The following is a 13,474-nucleotide window of genomic DNA, read 5'->3' on the forward strand; positions in this document are numbered from 1 at the left end:
TTACGTTAAGTTTAGCCGATCACACTCTTGGACGAAATACAGTGACATATATAAAAAATATAAAAATAAAACAAAACAGTTGCAGGGTGTATCTTGTAGAACACTATTCATGTTTATTGTCTAATAGCTATGTAACAAAAAGTATTTTCAATTTTAATTAAACATGCTTTATACAATGTACATGGTCCAAAAATAGAATTGGAAATAAACTTGAATAATACTTAGAAGAAAAATAATATTTTTTGTTTTTACCCTACTGGTAAACTTTGGTATCGAGGGAAACACAGTGACATTGAGATGGCAAGAATAATGTCACACGATGATAATCAACAGTAATGTCATGTAGCTCCTTTAGGTTAAATTGTGAAAGCATCCAAAGGGAACACAGACGGGTCCAACATAGAACACGGAAAACAACATACGGACATCTGGAATGTGTAAATTCAGAAGTAATAATTACTAAAGTAAACATAATAGTAAAAAAAAAATGTACATAAGGCTTCGGAGGTTTGACTGCTTACATAAAAAAAAAACTATGAAATTGGGAGACCCTCAACGTACCACTGCGAGATTTGAGAGGGTCTCCGTTTTAAAGGACAGTACCGTTTCGCAGCATGACAATGAGGAACGCGTGCCATGTCGGCAGCAGAGGAACAAAATCCAAGTGCAAAAAAGCGACGTAAAAGACGTCATCGTTTCAGTTCTGCATGCTTACAGGGAAAAAAATAAGCGAGAGTACAGTGGAGCCTCCTTCAGTCAAAGGGACCTTAGCGACGTACAACTTGGGAGTTCTAATCAGAACAATTATCAATGTACTGTAGTCTTTAACTTATTGCCACAATAATGATAAAAATAAATTAAAAAAAACACCAACAATGTGCTTACAAAAAAAATCCTGAAAATGATCAAATAGGACTTCGGCAACTATGCTTATTAGGTTAATGATTTGTAAGCCACTTGAGAAATATCAATGATACTTGTACATTATGTATCATAATTATGTTGGGACAATTTGACAAAATACACAATACAACAATTCCAACCAGACTCAAGAGTATTTTGAATTTTCTTTGGCTTGTTCGTTGGATTTTGTTGCGACAAGGAAAAGTGTGTGTTGATAACGTCATCTGAATATATTCGTACCATTGCGGGTGACTAGTTCTACTTGTCTTAAGTCACTACGAGTGGTTATCTTCCCTTTACACATGCGCAAGCGTTAGAAATGTTACTTAAAACATCACCTGTGGTGTTAATCAGAAGACCGCCAAAAGTGAGCTGGGAGAGGCTCATCTCAATTGTAGCCCCAATGAGAACAAGCATATAGAAAAACAAATGGACTGATAGCGGCCATCTTCTACTTTACACGCTTGGCGGGAATGTCACTTCAAAAGTTGCCTGTGCTGTCAAAAGGGTTTTGAACTTTAGGGGTTCCACTGGAATTCTCAGTACCAAACAAAAGCGTAAAATGTCATAAAACTGATTACTAGCCTGTACATACATGTATAAAACAATACATTCTACACTTGTTTTTTTCTTTTCTTCACAGTGTCTTTTGTCTGCAGGAGGATGGTGGCTTCAGTAATAGTAAAAGATCACTGTAAAATTAAGTGCCTGTGAGCGGTGAAGGGAAAACTGATCAGTGCATGTGTCGCCTCGATGGCGGTGACACTAATAAAAAAAAAGAAAAAGAAAAACATGATTGTCACATAAAATCAAAACGGTCCTCCCCACTTGGTAAACTGCTTGAAAAGGAAGGCTGGATGAGCGCGTAAGGCCGAGGTTATTATATTCATATGTAATGCTAATACACACCACACTGTGGCGTCACTGTCTCTACGCAGTCTTCAGTCGTCCACCTCTTGCTGCTTGTTGATATCTCGAAGGTGATCCCCTCAAATCTTACATTCGCGACGGGTGGAGGTCGCCTTCGTTCAGTGAGACGAGAGCGATGCATTCAACACTCCCAGACAGAATCTTTGGCAGAGTGTTGAAGGAGGTAGTGGGTGTCGGAAAAGTAGGCCGGGCAGGGGGGGGGGGGGCGTGGTCTATGTGGGCGCTGGATGGTCCTGAGGGTTAGTCCTTTTGGGGGGCAGTCTGTGGTTCTGCGTACTCGCCACCGCCGCATCCCCTGATGGAGGAAGTGTCCTGCCCCCGAGGGGCTTCGGGTTTTGCCTTTCGCACCACATTGAGTTGCTGACAAAGTCTACAAACGGCACAGAGGACACAAAAGAGGTGTCAGCAATGATCTCAGAGAACATTAAACAACCAAGTACAGCAAAATTCTGCTATCTGTCCATTTCCCAAAATGTGTTTAGTGAGCAAGCGGTTTTGGATTATATGACAGTTTTGCAAATTGACATACTAATGTTCCCCACACAAAATGTGTTCAGCTGTGACTTGACAGCTAGGCTGGGTTAGGATCCGCCATTTTCAAGTGACACTTGGGAGTCTGGCTGGCACTCTTTTTGCCTTTTTTATTCCTAAACAGAGTTGCAGTTCTAGCACAGATTAGCATTAGCTAACAGCACTACCAACTAATAACCAATATATTCTCATTTTCAGCAACATTGTTGAAGTGGAGGTATGGCATTTGTGTGTGGGCTCCATGAGAGAAAATAAAACAAATCAATGCTTTTACGATCTTTATAGAGGCTCACTTTTTTTTCAATTCCCCCCTCACACTGCAGGTTATTCGTAGCCACTCGTCTAGTCACGAGTCCCAAGCAACTAGTTGTCATACTAACAAGAGTAGAGGGGGCAGGGTGAGCACAGAGCAGTGGTTTATTAGCATGGGGACAGGACTGTCCCACAAAATATAGGGTGAAAAGTGTACTTCAAGGCCCTTGGGGTATTTGGATGATAGCCTTGAAATGAATTGGACAGAAAGTCTACAAAAGCAAAATTACCCGTTCTAATCGCTACATATCGATGTTTTCGCTGCTGCCTAATAGGCCAGAAAAGTCAGATTGCCGAGTGTTGGGAAGGTGGTAATCGAAACAGACATTTTTGCAATCGGTTTAAAGAGCATGAAGGCAAAAAAAAAAAAGAAGGAAGAATTGTTTCAAATAATCTTTAGGGATTTAGTTAAGAAATACGGTTTGAGGTTATGAAGGGCGTGCAAGGAAGTCACTTACACAGTGACATAAAAGTACATCCCCCATTTACTGCCGTACTTGCTATTTTTCATTGCATTTCTATATTTATAGCCCCCAAGTATTTTTCATACAAACATTTATAGTCATAATAATTTAACAGCACATTCTAACTTGCATGACATCACCGCGTAGACCCCCAGCAGTTCTTACCACTGGCGCAATCTTCCATTGAAGCGTGGCTGCCGGGCCTCTCTGAATCGTGTTTGCCGAGGAGGCGCTCCAGGGCGGCGTCCTCTCGCCGGGCGCGCTCAGCGAAGCTCTCCTTGAAAGCCGGCAGGTCTTTGTCCAGTGCGTCGTCTTCGCCCAGGTAGGCGTAGGGGCAGTAGTCCCGCGTGCGAGAGTAGATGTTGGCATTGTCGTAGCAGTCAGAGCAGATGACGAGCGGACCCGCGCCACCTTTTGAGACAAGACACACAACGTTTACATGCAGGGTTCACTTAAGTTATTGAAACTAAGGCTATGCTTTTATCCCCTTCGCATTGGATTTGGAAACAAATTCTAACAGCTTAGTATTTAAAGCCTTCAGTCCCCGTTTTCTACATATCACACATGAGATGCACACTATTTATTCTCGTCATAAGGACATAATTCTCTGCTTCCATGGTTCAACTTTCAACTCGCAAAATTTACTTGCATTAAGTTAGCTCGACTATGAGAAGTTCTATTCGGTTTCTGGTTACCCTTGAAATCCCATTATTAGATTTGACCACATTCTTTGCAATTTTATGGACTGATAATTCTGCCCAAGAAGCTTGAGACGGAATGCAAATGACTCATGAGACAAGCCATATGACAAGCAGACCTGAGGGGGCTCCACCTGGTCCGTCACGAGCCTCTCCGGGCTGGAAGCTGCTACGGCCCGTGAACAGAGAGCCCACCCGGCAGTGAAGCCGTCCGTTGCCGTCCGTTTCCACCTCGCTGCCTGCGTCTCCGTAGCACACACCTGGGACACGCACAAGACAGTGAGTCGCAAACCTTCAGCGGAAACATTTTATAATGGGAGGGTTTGAGACCGCCTTTTTTCTTAGTTACAAGCAATGTCGACGTATGCTACATATTCACTACGGAATACTGTACAGCCGCTATGTCATTGAGTTCTAATGTGTGAATCAACAAGGGCAGCAGCTCTCAAGTCTTTTTAGAATAGAGCATTTTACCGATCATCACATCGAGTACTCGAGTTATCAGACCTAGGATGTATTATTATTAACTCATTCACTGCCATTGATGGCTATAGATGTCAAAAATTCATTTGAACTATTTCTAGTAGTTTAACATTTTTTTCCCACTTTTGTTAACAAGAGTATGAAAACCTAGAATTTTTTTTATTGTACATTTAGAACAGATATAAAATGTGTAATTAACCAAGAGTTAACTAGTGGAGGCATGCGATTAATTACGATAAAAAAATGTAATCGCCTGACTCCCCTAATTTTTTGTAATCTTTTTTTTTAAACGTTCTAAATGTACAATATTTTTTTCTAGGTTTTCATACTCTTGTTAACAAAGGTGGAAAACATTTTAAACTACTAGAAATAGTTTAAATGAATTTTTTACATCTATAGCCGACAATGGCAGTGAATGAGTTAAACACCATATGTGCATGTATTATATAAATAAAATGTATTATTAGGGGTGTGCCCAAAAAACGATTCTCATAAGAATCGCGATTCTCATTTAGTACGATTAAGAATCGATTTTAAATGTCCCAAAATCTATGTTATTTAAATTATTTTATACTGTCTTGCCTTTGTCTGTGTGTGCCTTTATTTGGAGCGATGTTCATGTTGTACCCGATTTGGCCACTTAGGGGCAGTGTGGTTCCACGCGGTCTGATACACTGTTAAGTTGTAGCCACGTTAGAGAGTATAAGGAAAAAGTCACAATCAAGTTATTCCAATAAAAGTTTTTTTTTTGCAGTGTGGAGCCGTTCTTTTGAGTGATAAAAGTGCCGTGAGTAGCGCGCTAATTAGCATTAGCGAGTCCGACTGTAGATCATTACAATTCCTTGCACATCTATAGATTGAAGCAAAAATCATTGTCAATCAAATCATTTTGAATCAAGAATCATTCTTAATCGAAAATCGCTTCTGAATCTAATTGCAGACCCAAAAATCGAATGAGAGTGAGACATTCAAAGACTCCCACCCCTAATTATTATGTTTGTCTATTTGGGGTTGCCACAGTAACAAGAAACAGGTGTGTGAAGTTCAAGAGGCTAGGCTTACTGTCTGTGCCCTTGTGCACGTATCCATTGGAGAAAGGAGGCATGAGCTGCTGGTGGCTGCCAGCCTCAGAGTTGCTGTAGCCTTCTGGAGGTTCTGACAAAGTCCCCTGAGAAGAGAGGTAGCTAGGGATGTCCGGCGGTAAATTCATATCATCTGAGGAAGAAAAATGTCATATTTTAATGTGAAATGATTCACAAGTTGCCCAGAATCATTATTTTCCAACCTGCGTTGGTGATGCTGTAGTCCTCACTCTTCCTGCGCATGTGATAAATGACAATGACCCACACCAGTGAGGTCCCAACCACGCAGCACACCACCACGATCACCACGATGCCCACGGTGGTCCAGCCGTCTTGGTCGTACCCGGCGGCGGTGTCGCAGTTGGGCGACGGTGAGACGCCCAGGTAGATGTGTCCGCGCTCGGTTCCCAGCGTGTTGGACATGATGCAGGTGTACTTCCCGGCATCACTGGGGCCGGCGTCCACTATGATCAGGAGTTGGTTGGCGGCGGCGAAGAAGTGGCGCTCCGTGAGCACGAGGGGACCGTCGTCTTTGGTCCAGTTTAAGCGGGGGGCGGGGCTGCCTCCGGCGATGCACTGGAGCACGGCGGTTTCGCCTCTCGCCACTGTTCGGTCCTCCAGGGGCCGCATAAACGAAGGAGTTTCTGCAATAGGAAAGGATGTCATTGCTTGATGCAGTGACTCTCAACCAAGTGTCCAATGTCACTTAATTAGTCCTAAAATTATTACTGTATTTGCTACAAATATGCAACTTGGTTCATCTATTTATTCCAGGAACATATTGTGACAGACACAACACCCACATGTCCTTCCAGTGGATGGCAAAAGGTACCAGTTTATTGTATAGCTGTGTAGCCAGCTGTTGCCATTCATATTTATCAACAGAATAACAGTTTTATGTTCAACTAAACAAGTCAAATTTGCCACTAAGTAAATTGTTTTTTTTCAGTGGATGCAGTGTTTGTGCCCTAACAGCGATAACTAACAGTGATAATCTGTTTAACCAGTGGCAAAATCTCCTTTTTTACTTCCTAGTAAACTTCTACGTCAGCACTTCCAAATATGGGCACACTGTCAACCGTGTGACTATTTCACTGTGAGTGAGTGCAGTGTGAAAAGGGTTTAAAACAGCTTTGTTAAGATCTTTGTTGTTGCGATTATTGACATTATACTGTACAAGCAGAGCCTCACTGGGCCTTCTCTACAATTTTACCATGTCAACATTTGCCTAAACATCCACACGAGTAAAAGTACACAAGCAGCACGATTCAAGTAGTAATCGACAACTCACCAAGGACGGTGAGTGTGGCGTTGGCGGACAAGCTGCCCGCCGCGTTCTGCGCCGTGCAGCTGTACACCCCCATATCCTCCGTCTTCACGTTGGCGATGAAGAAGATGTCGTCGTCCGGCATCACATGCATCCTGCGCTCGCGGGCGGCGGGGAAGTCGGTACCGCCGTCCTTCTGCCAAGCGATCTGTGGCAAAGGGTGGCCCTCAGCGGCACACTCCAGCCTGGCCATTGTCCCGGTACGGATGGTAAGATCCATGGGGGTCTTGAGAAAGGACGGCAGCTCTGTGGAGAGAGGAGAATCCCATTAGAATCAAGTTCTGACAGCATTGTTTCTATCAAATCTCGGCCCGAGACGATATACAAATATGCTCACCGTTAACAGTGAGCTTGGCCCTGTTGGAGTAGTTGGCGCCAAAGTGGTTGGACACCACGCACTGGTAGCTTCCCTCGTCGGTGAAGTTGACGTTGAGGAGGTGCAGCACGGTGGTGTAGATCAGCTCGCCCTCGTGGTACCGGGCGTAGTTTTGTACCTCGGCATCGTAAAGCACCTCGCCGTCCTTCCGCCATGCCGTGCTCATCGGCGAGTCGCTGCTGCTCAACGCCACGCAGCTCAGGGTCACGTTGTTGCCGCGCATCGCCACCGACGTCTCGGGATGGGTGGTGATCCGAGGCTTGGGGAAGTCGTCTATCGGGTTAAGGGAGTCACATCAATTAATGGGTTACATTTGGATTATTTGGTGTGAATTGCACTTCCATTACAAAATCAAGTCGACACAAAATCACGGACCACAAACATAGTCTTCAGGGTTGACTGAAAGCACACTGTGACCGAGCAGGCCGGCCGGGTGGGCGCAAACAGCTGAGACAGAATGAAGGAAGTGGCTGTTGGTGAGCCAGGGTCCGAGCCATTGCATGTGACAGTCGCACAGCAGGCTGCTTGTGTTGAGGATGCTTGATGGGAACAAAAACGTGATAGTAAGAAAAATGTATTCACTACCCAAGAAAATTTGTTTGTTTTTTTCATTTTTACTTACAAGACTTTCAGCTTTGTATGCAGCAATGCCTCAGGATGTATTGACATGATGTCATTCCTACTGAGGTCTCTGGCAAAATAAGACAAAAAATGCAGATTACAAGGAAGTCTGCTATTTTTTTTGTCAAATACGACAACAATGCACTCCGGGATAGAAGAAGCAGGTGTTCCTATAATTCACTCACAGGTGCTCCAACTCCTCCAGACCCTCGAAGGCTTTCTTGGTGATTGACTTGATTTTGTTCTGCTGTAATATTCTAGAAAACAGAATGTTTGATGGTAAATGAGTTGCTTGACAAACAACTTCTGTTACGCACAGCTTTTGTTGAGGCTGCGCGATGCAAAAAGTCAAAATCTACATCAACACAAATAGATAAACAAGCATTTCAGTGTCCTCACAATGTGTTCAGCTTTTTCATTCCATCAAACACGCAGATGGAGTCTTCGATTGCCCAAGAAATTTCATTATTGTGAATGTCTCTGCCAAAACAAAGAATCACATATTAGGTTAGAAACACACACACTGTGTGTGCACACGCGGTAATGGCGTGTTAAACTTGGGAGTGGAAGCACATTTCGAAAAAGCAACTTGTAGGAGACATTAAGTGGTCAGTCCTTGTTATGTTAGGAAGGTGCTATGACACGGAGCGGAATGTACACTTTACCATTTCAATGCTTAATACAAAGCAGGCTGTGTTAAATAACACAACTCACAATTTGGAATAATAACCAACTTGCTCTACCTACCGTCTAATCAATAATACTAATAAGAACGAAGAAAGTCCAAGCTGTGAAATTACAATTTGAAAGATTGTTTTCTCCTCCTGCAACCCAATCACAAGGGCCACACTTCCACATTGGGCCTCTCTTCCAATGAATGGAGAATGACCTGGCCCCTCGCTTGGCAAAAAAGCCGGTTCACAGGCCCACGGACATGCCGGATGCCTTGCGGGACCGGGCTCCTTTTGTCCTTCCTTCCTCACGCTTGGCCACCTCTGAAAGAACTCCTGCACTCTCTCGATTCCCCTCTCACATGAAAGCACCCACCATGCTGGTGTGTCAAGCTGTCGCAGCTGACCTCCTTCTCGAGCCGCAAATAATGAGTTCACAACATCCCCTCATTGCCTCGCAGATGGAAGTACGACGAAGAGGCTACATTTTGCGTAATTAGTTCACGATGGCACAGCAAGCAACCAAAACAAGGGTCGGGCTTTATAAATTGTGTCAAACTTTAGCCGATGTCGGAACCAAATCCTATAGTCTGCACGGGCAGAGAAGAGCAGCCGTTACATTGCATCACAGGGCGGTGTGCAGTGCCAGGAGGAACACCCAAGAGAGCTCACAATCTTGAGCGAAAAAGGGAAAACTAATTCCCAAGGTTCTCTAGGAGCCGTACAGCGTGACAGCAGCATCTCTACTCCTAACAACACGGTGGGGGACTTTTTGGGAGGACAGTGCAAATGGCAAGAAACAAAAGAGGGGAGAGAATTCTATAAAATGACATGTTGGGTGCTCTTGAACTACGGCTGAATTTACATTGCATGGCTCAGGTGACACAATTTATTTTCTTTTTTTGCTCTAACGTGATACAGTGGGGATATGTGGGCTTTTTTTTTCTTTACAATAATATGCTTCATATGCCCCCACTAGTTTTGCTACTTGCTATTGAGTGAAAATGGCACGATAGTTGCTCAGGGTTCAGGTAACGACCAATCACAGCTCACGTTGCGAATGTCGCATGACCTCTCAGAAAAACAGGTGAGCCGTGATTGGCCGGTACCTGAGCCCTGAGCAACAGCGGAGAAATTTATAGTCCGAAAAATTTGGCGCATGGAAAGAAAGACAAAAACAAAAACCGATATAAGCATTCAATCAGAATTGGCCATTTGGACCTACGGTTGCAATGTAATTCCAGCCTAAACAGATCATGATCACAATGATGAAGTGAAAACAACACAGAATATATTAGTGGATGTAGACCTGGAATTGTGAGCATGTGCACAGTTATTTTCACTTTACTAAAGAGGAATCTACAAGAGCTACAAACTAAAGAGTGAAGCAAACAAACAAACCTGCCATGTTCCTTCAGAATGCACAGACACCAAAAATGAGTCATAATATATTATTATTTCTGGAAATCACAATATTCTTGATATGAAAAAAATAATAATACCGAGTATAATTCATTCTCACAAGTTCAATCAGTGGGAAAAAATAATAAAAAATCCGTGTCGATGAATCGTGAACGTTTCAGACCCTAACCGGTGATTCTTATTTCATGATATAAGACTTACAGCATGCGCAGATTGGCCAGGCTACTGAACACTCGCTCTCCCACGTGGCTGATGGAGTTCTCGCCAAGGTTCAGGCTCTCCAGGAGACCTAATCCCACAAAAGCAGTCTCCTCCAGTCTGGTCAGATGGTTGAAGGACAGGTCTCTGTGCAGAACAAAAAAGTACACATTTAAAGATTAGATTAAGAAAATACTGTTTTATATTAAGGAGAATGTTAAGGATGAAAAACGTGGTTATTCCAGATGCAAAGAAGACACACTTACAGCTCCTCCATCTTTTGGCAAAACTCCCAGGCGTCTGGTCGGATGATGCCCACGGCGTTCTGGCTCACTCGCAGGATACGCAGCATGCGCAGGCCGTACAGCCAACCTTTGTTCACCTCCGTTAGGTTGTTGTGCTCAAGCTCTCTGAAACATCAAATTGTGATTAACTACCCATTGTACTGTTAAAGTTCGATAAGCAGCATCGTTAAGCGCTGTAGTATCATAAAAAAATCGTAATAGCCATCCCTACTCACAGTTCTTCCATGCTAATGAGTCCAAAAAAGGCCCCGTCCATGAGCTTGGTGATGCCATTTCGTTGCAACTTGAGTGACCGCAGTGCGTCCATCCCTTTGAATGTCAGGCTGTCCACAATCTTGATCTTGTTACGCTTCATTTCACTGACGAGTGACAGGAGAGATCAGTCAGATGAAAAGTCGAAACATACATTATTTGTAGGGATGTTGCAATCGTGTTTTTTTGCACCCAAGTCCGAGTCACTTAATTCTGGGAGTATGTGATGATTGCGAGTCCAGATTCAATACAGTGGAAATGAATTGAGATGAAAAAAAGAGAGCATCGATGATTGTCACTCCCATTGCTATTTTAAGAGGAAACATAGTTTGTCTTTTTTTGTAGCAACCCTTTTATTTAATTTGTATTTATTTATTTTTACATTGGGCGATACTTACAGAAACTGAAGACTGGAAAGTTTGAAGACTTTAGATGGCAGCACAGTCAATCTGTTTCTGTTGAGTTTCAACACCAGCAAAGAACTGGAGATGTTGTCGAAGCAGCCTGGCTCCAGGACGCTGATCTTGTTATTACTCAAATTCCTGTAGAAGATTAAAAGACAAATAAAACAAAACTTGTGAAATCTTCTCTTCTAACCAATAAATCCAGGTGTATTTAAGTCTGTGAAATCTTGGGGACCTACAGATATTTGAGCTGCATGGATGGAAAGGTTCCCACCCGGAGCTCGGAAAGGGAGTTGGACGTCAGGTCCAGCGTCTCCAGGGACTCGTACGGCAGCAGCTGATGCATCAAGAGCTCAGCGATGCGGTTGTGTATTCTACATCATGCAACACAGACGCATGTGTGAGTCAAGATGGAAAATTGACTTATAATTTATTCATGTACGCATATTAGAGAACAAATGACTCAAATAATTGTCTATGGGTACCTTTTTGCATCAATATATTAGTAATTTAGTATGGATTACAGCTTCTATCAACATAAAAATGATTTAAGTTTACTGTAAATTATTCAGATAAGGCGATTTAACACTTACAGTGACAGTGATGTGATGTTGGCAGAAGCTTCTCCAAGGAAAGGGAGGGCTGTCAGTTCATTGTGGTTCATTGAGCTGAAATCAATTTTCACACACATTACATCAACAATGTAGAAAGTATACAGTCTTCTATAAAAACACTCACTGTAAAGCTATAGAGATCAATTACAAGAGGTGCACTTCTTTACGACAATATCACTATTCAAGTGTTTGCGAATAGCCAGGTACAAAAGTATGGTATAGGTTTAAGTTGCAATATCAACATTTACCACAAGATGGCAAGCATGGCTTGGTTGCATTTGCACCAGGGTCATGCATTGCCCTACACTACGACGTTGAGCATGCCTAATAACTTTTTTTTGCAGATTTGGAATGACATGCAGGATGAAAATAGCACCTGAATAATATTAACATTTTGACTGAGTTGATTTTTGTCAGAAAAAAATAAGTTGCCACGAAATGTTCTCTTCTATCAACAGGGGTGTTATGTGATAATATTGCAGTTGTGACAACTTATTAACTTCCCCCAAGGTTTCAATAAAGTATCTCTATTCCATCATCTATCTACCCATCATCACCTAACTAAATTGCTTATTACCATCTTTCTTTTGATTGACGCCCTATCAAACAAAACTAACCATCACCTCTCAATATTCAAATCTACAACCACAATAATGAACATATTGTTAAATTTGTTATACCTTTATAGCTTTTTTTTGGTACCTCAGCGTTTCACGTTTACAAAGTTAGATACCAACAATGTTCTTGATCTTCTTTTAATTAAAACAAAACCAACATACAACTTTGCATATCAAAAAGATGCTAAATAAGAGTCGAAGTGTTCACCGGTGAAGTGTCAGTGTTACTTGTGATGTTAACTTCAACACATACACGCTAACTTAGCTAACCACTTACACTTGGTTTATCCCCTCCGGTAGCTCCAAGGGAGCCGTCGAGAGCCGTTTCCTGTTGCAGTCCAAAACTCGGAGCTCGTCCGGTCCCGTGGAGCACGAGCAAGGAGCCGGACACGTCTCGAGGCTCCAGGCACTCGCACCGAGAAGCACGAAGACGAAGGCCGAGGGAAGGGGCCAACCTTCCGCCATTTTAAATGTCTTCCCGCAGGAGTAGCTGTGGAGCTATGTGGCTAACTCGCTTTAGACGTTTACACTTTCACTATTCGGCCGCCGAGCTTTTTCCACAACTCGAGGTCGATCAAGCAGAAATACAATTTGAATTAGTGACACTATCCCGGCTCCGGACGGAGCTAGTAAGCGGAGTTAAGGCCCGGTTTGAGCGCAGCATCTTGGCAGAGATTCCTCCTTTTCTTCTTCTTCTTCCCCGTGCCTGGAATTCCTTCCGCTCCAACCTGGACAGGCGAACCACATACACCACTTTCTCCAGCACCGCGTTCAGTTCCACACCATATTTGTGTTCGGTTAAAGCGAACCGAATAAGAAGTCCTAAAATGCTCAATCGGGTTGTTTAAAAGAATTTGAAGTCATTTCATCGTCTCCGCGTTTCTTGATAGAACAACAAAGCGCTTCGTTGTTGATGACATGGGATATTCTAGGCCCCGCCTCTTTTTGGCAAGATGCGGATGATGCTATTGGCCGTGGGGTAAATTGGTCAAACTAGAACGCGAATGTGATTGGCTCTCACTACAAAACAATGTGGGAAAGTAGAGTTTCTTGAAATTAAATTATATTGTGATAAAAAAATGCATTTTATTCTTTCCAAACGTTTTTTTTCTCATAATTGTCCTAATTGTTGATCTGCCATGAGGTTACAATAGGAGACATAAATGTATTTTTATAGCACTTATCTCATGGTGAGGACTAACAAAGTGCTTTATATAAATCTAACAGAACCATACGGAGGTGACATGGAAACAACAAAAACTTT

The 13,474-nt window shown here is 42.8% G+C and overlaps 1 protein-coding gene across 1 annotated transcript; it reads right to left on the minus strand.

Moving 5' to 3' along the window:
* Positions 1–91: 91 nt before the first annotated feature.
* On the minus strand, positions 92–13,127 carry lrig2 (leucine-rich repeats and immunoglobulin-like domains 2). The gene is made up of 18 exons (XM_086087627.1): positions 12,488–13,127; positions 11,573–11,647; positions 11,219–11,353; positions 10,974–11,117; positions 10,539–10,682; positions 10,285–10,428; positions 10,022–10,165; positions 8,127–8,207; positions 7,913–7,984; positions 7,729–7,797; positions 7,482–7,645; positions 7,068–7,379; positions 6,695–6,976; positions 5,607–6,047; positions 5,384–5,536; positions 3,958–4,098; positions 3,306–3,551; positions 92–2,203 (listed from the first exon to the last, which is right to left on the minus strand). Exons 1-18 carry the CDS (start codon positions 12,673–12,675, stop codon positions 2,046–2,048), a joined length of 3,093 nt encoding a protein of 1,030 aa, XP_085943753.1. The 5' UTR covers positions 12,676–13,127; the 3' UTR covers positions 92–2,045.
* Positions 13,128–13,474: the final 347 nt, after the last annotated feature.

Source organism: Leptonotus elevatus, chromosome 10 (genome assembly GCF_054856555.1).
Source record: "Leptonotus elevatus isolate MCC_2025b chromosome 10, RoL_Lele_1.0, whole genome shotgun sequence".
Lineage (NCBI taxonomy): Eukaryota > Metazoa > Chordata > Actinopteri > Syngnathiformes > Syngnathidae > Leptonotus > Leptonotus elevatus.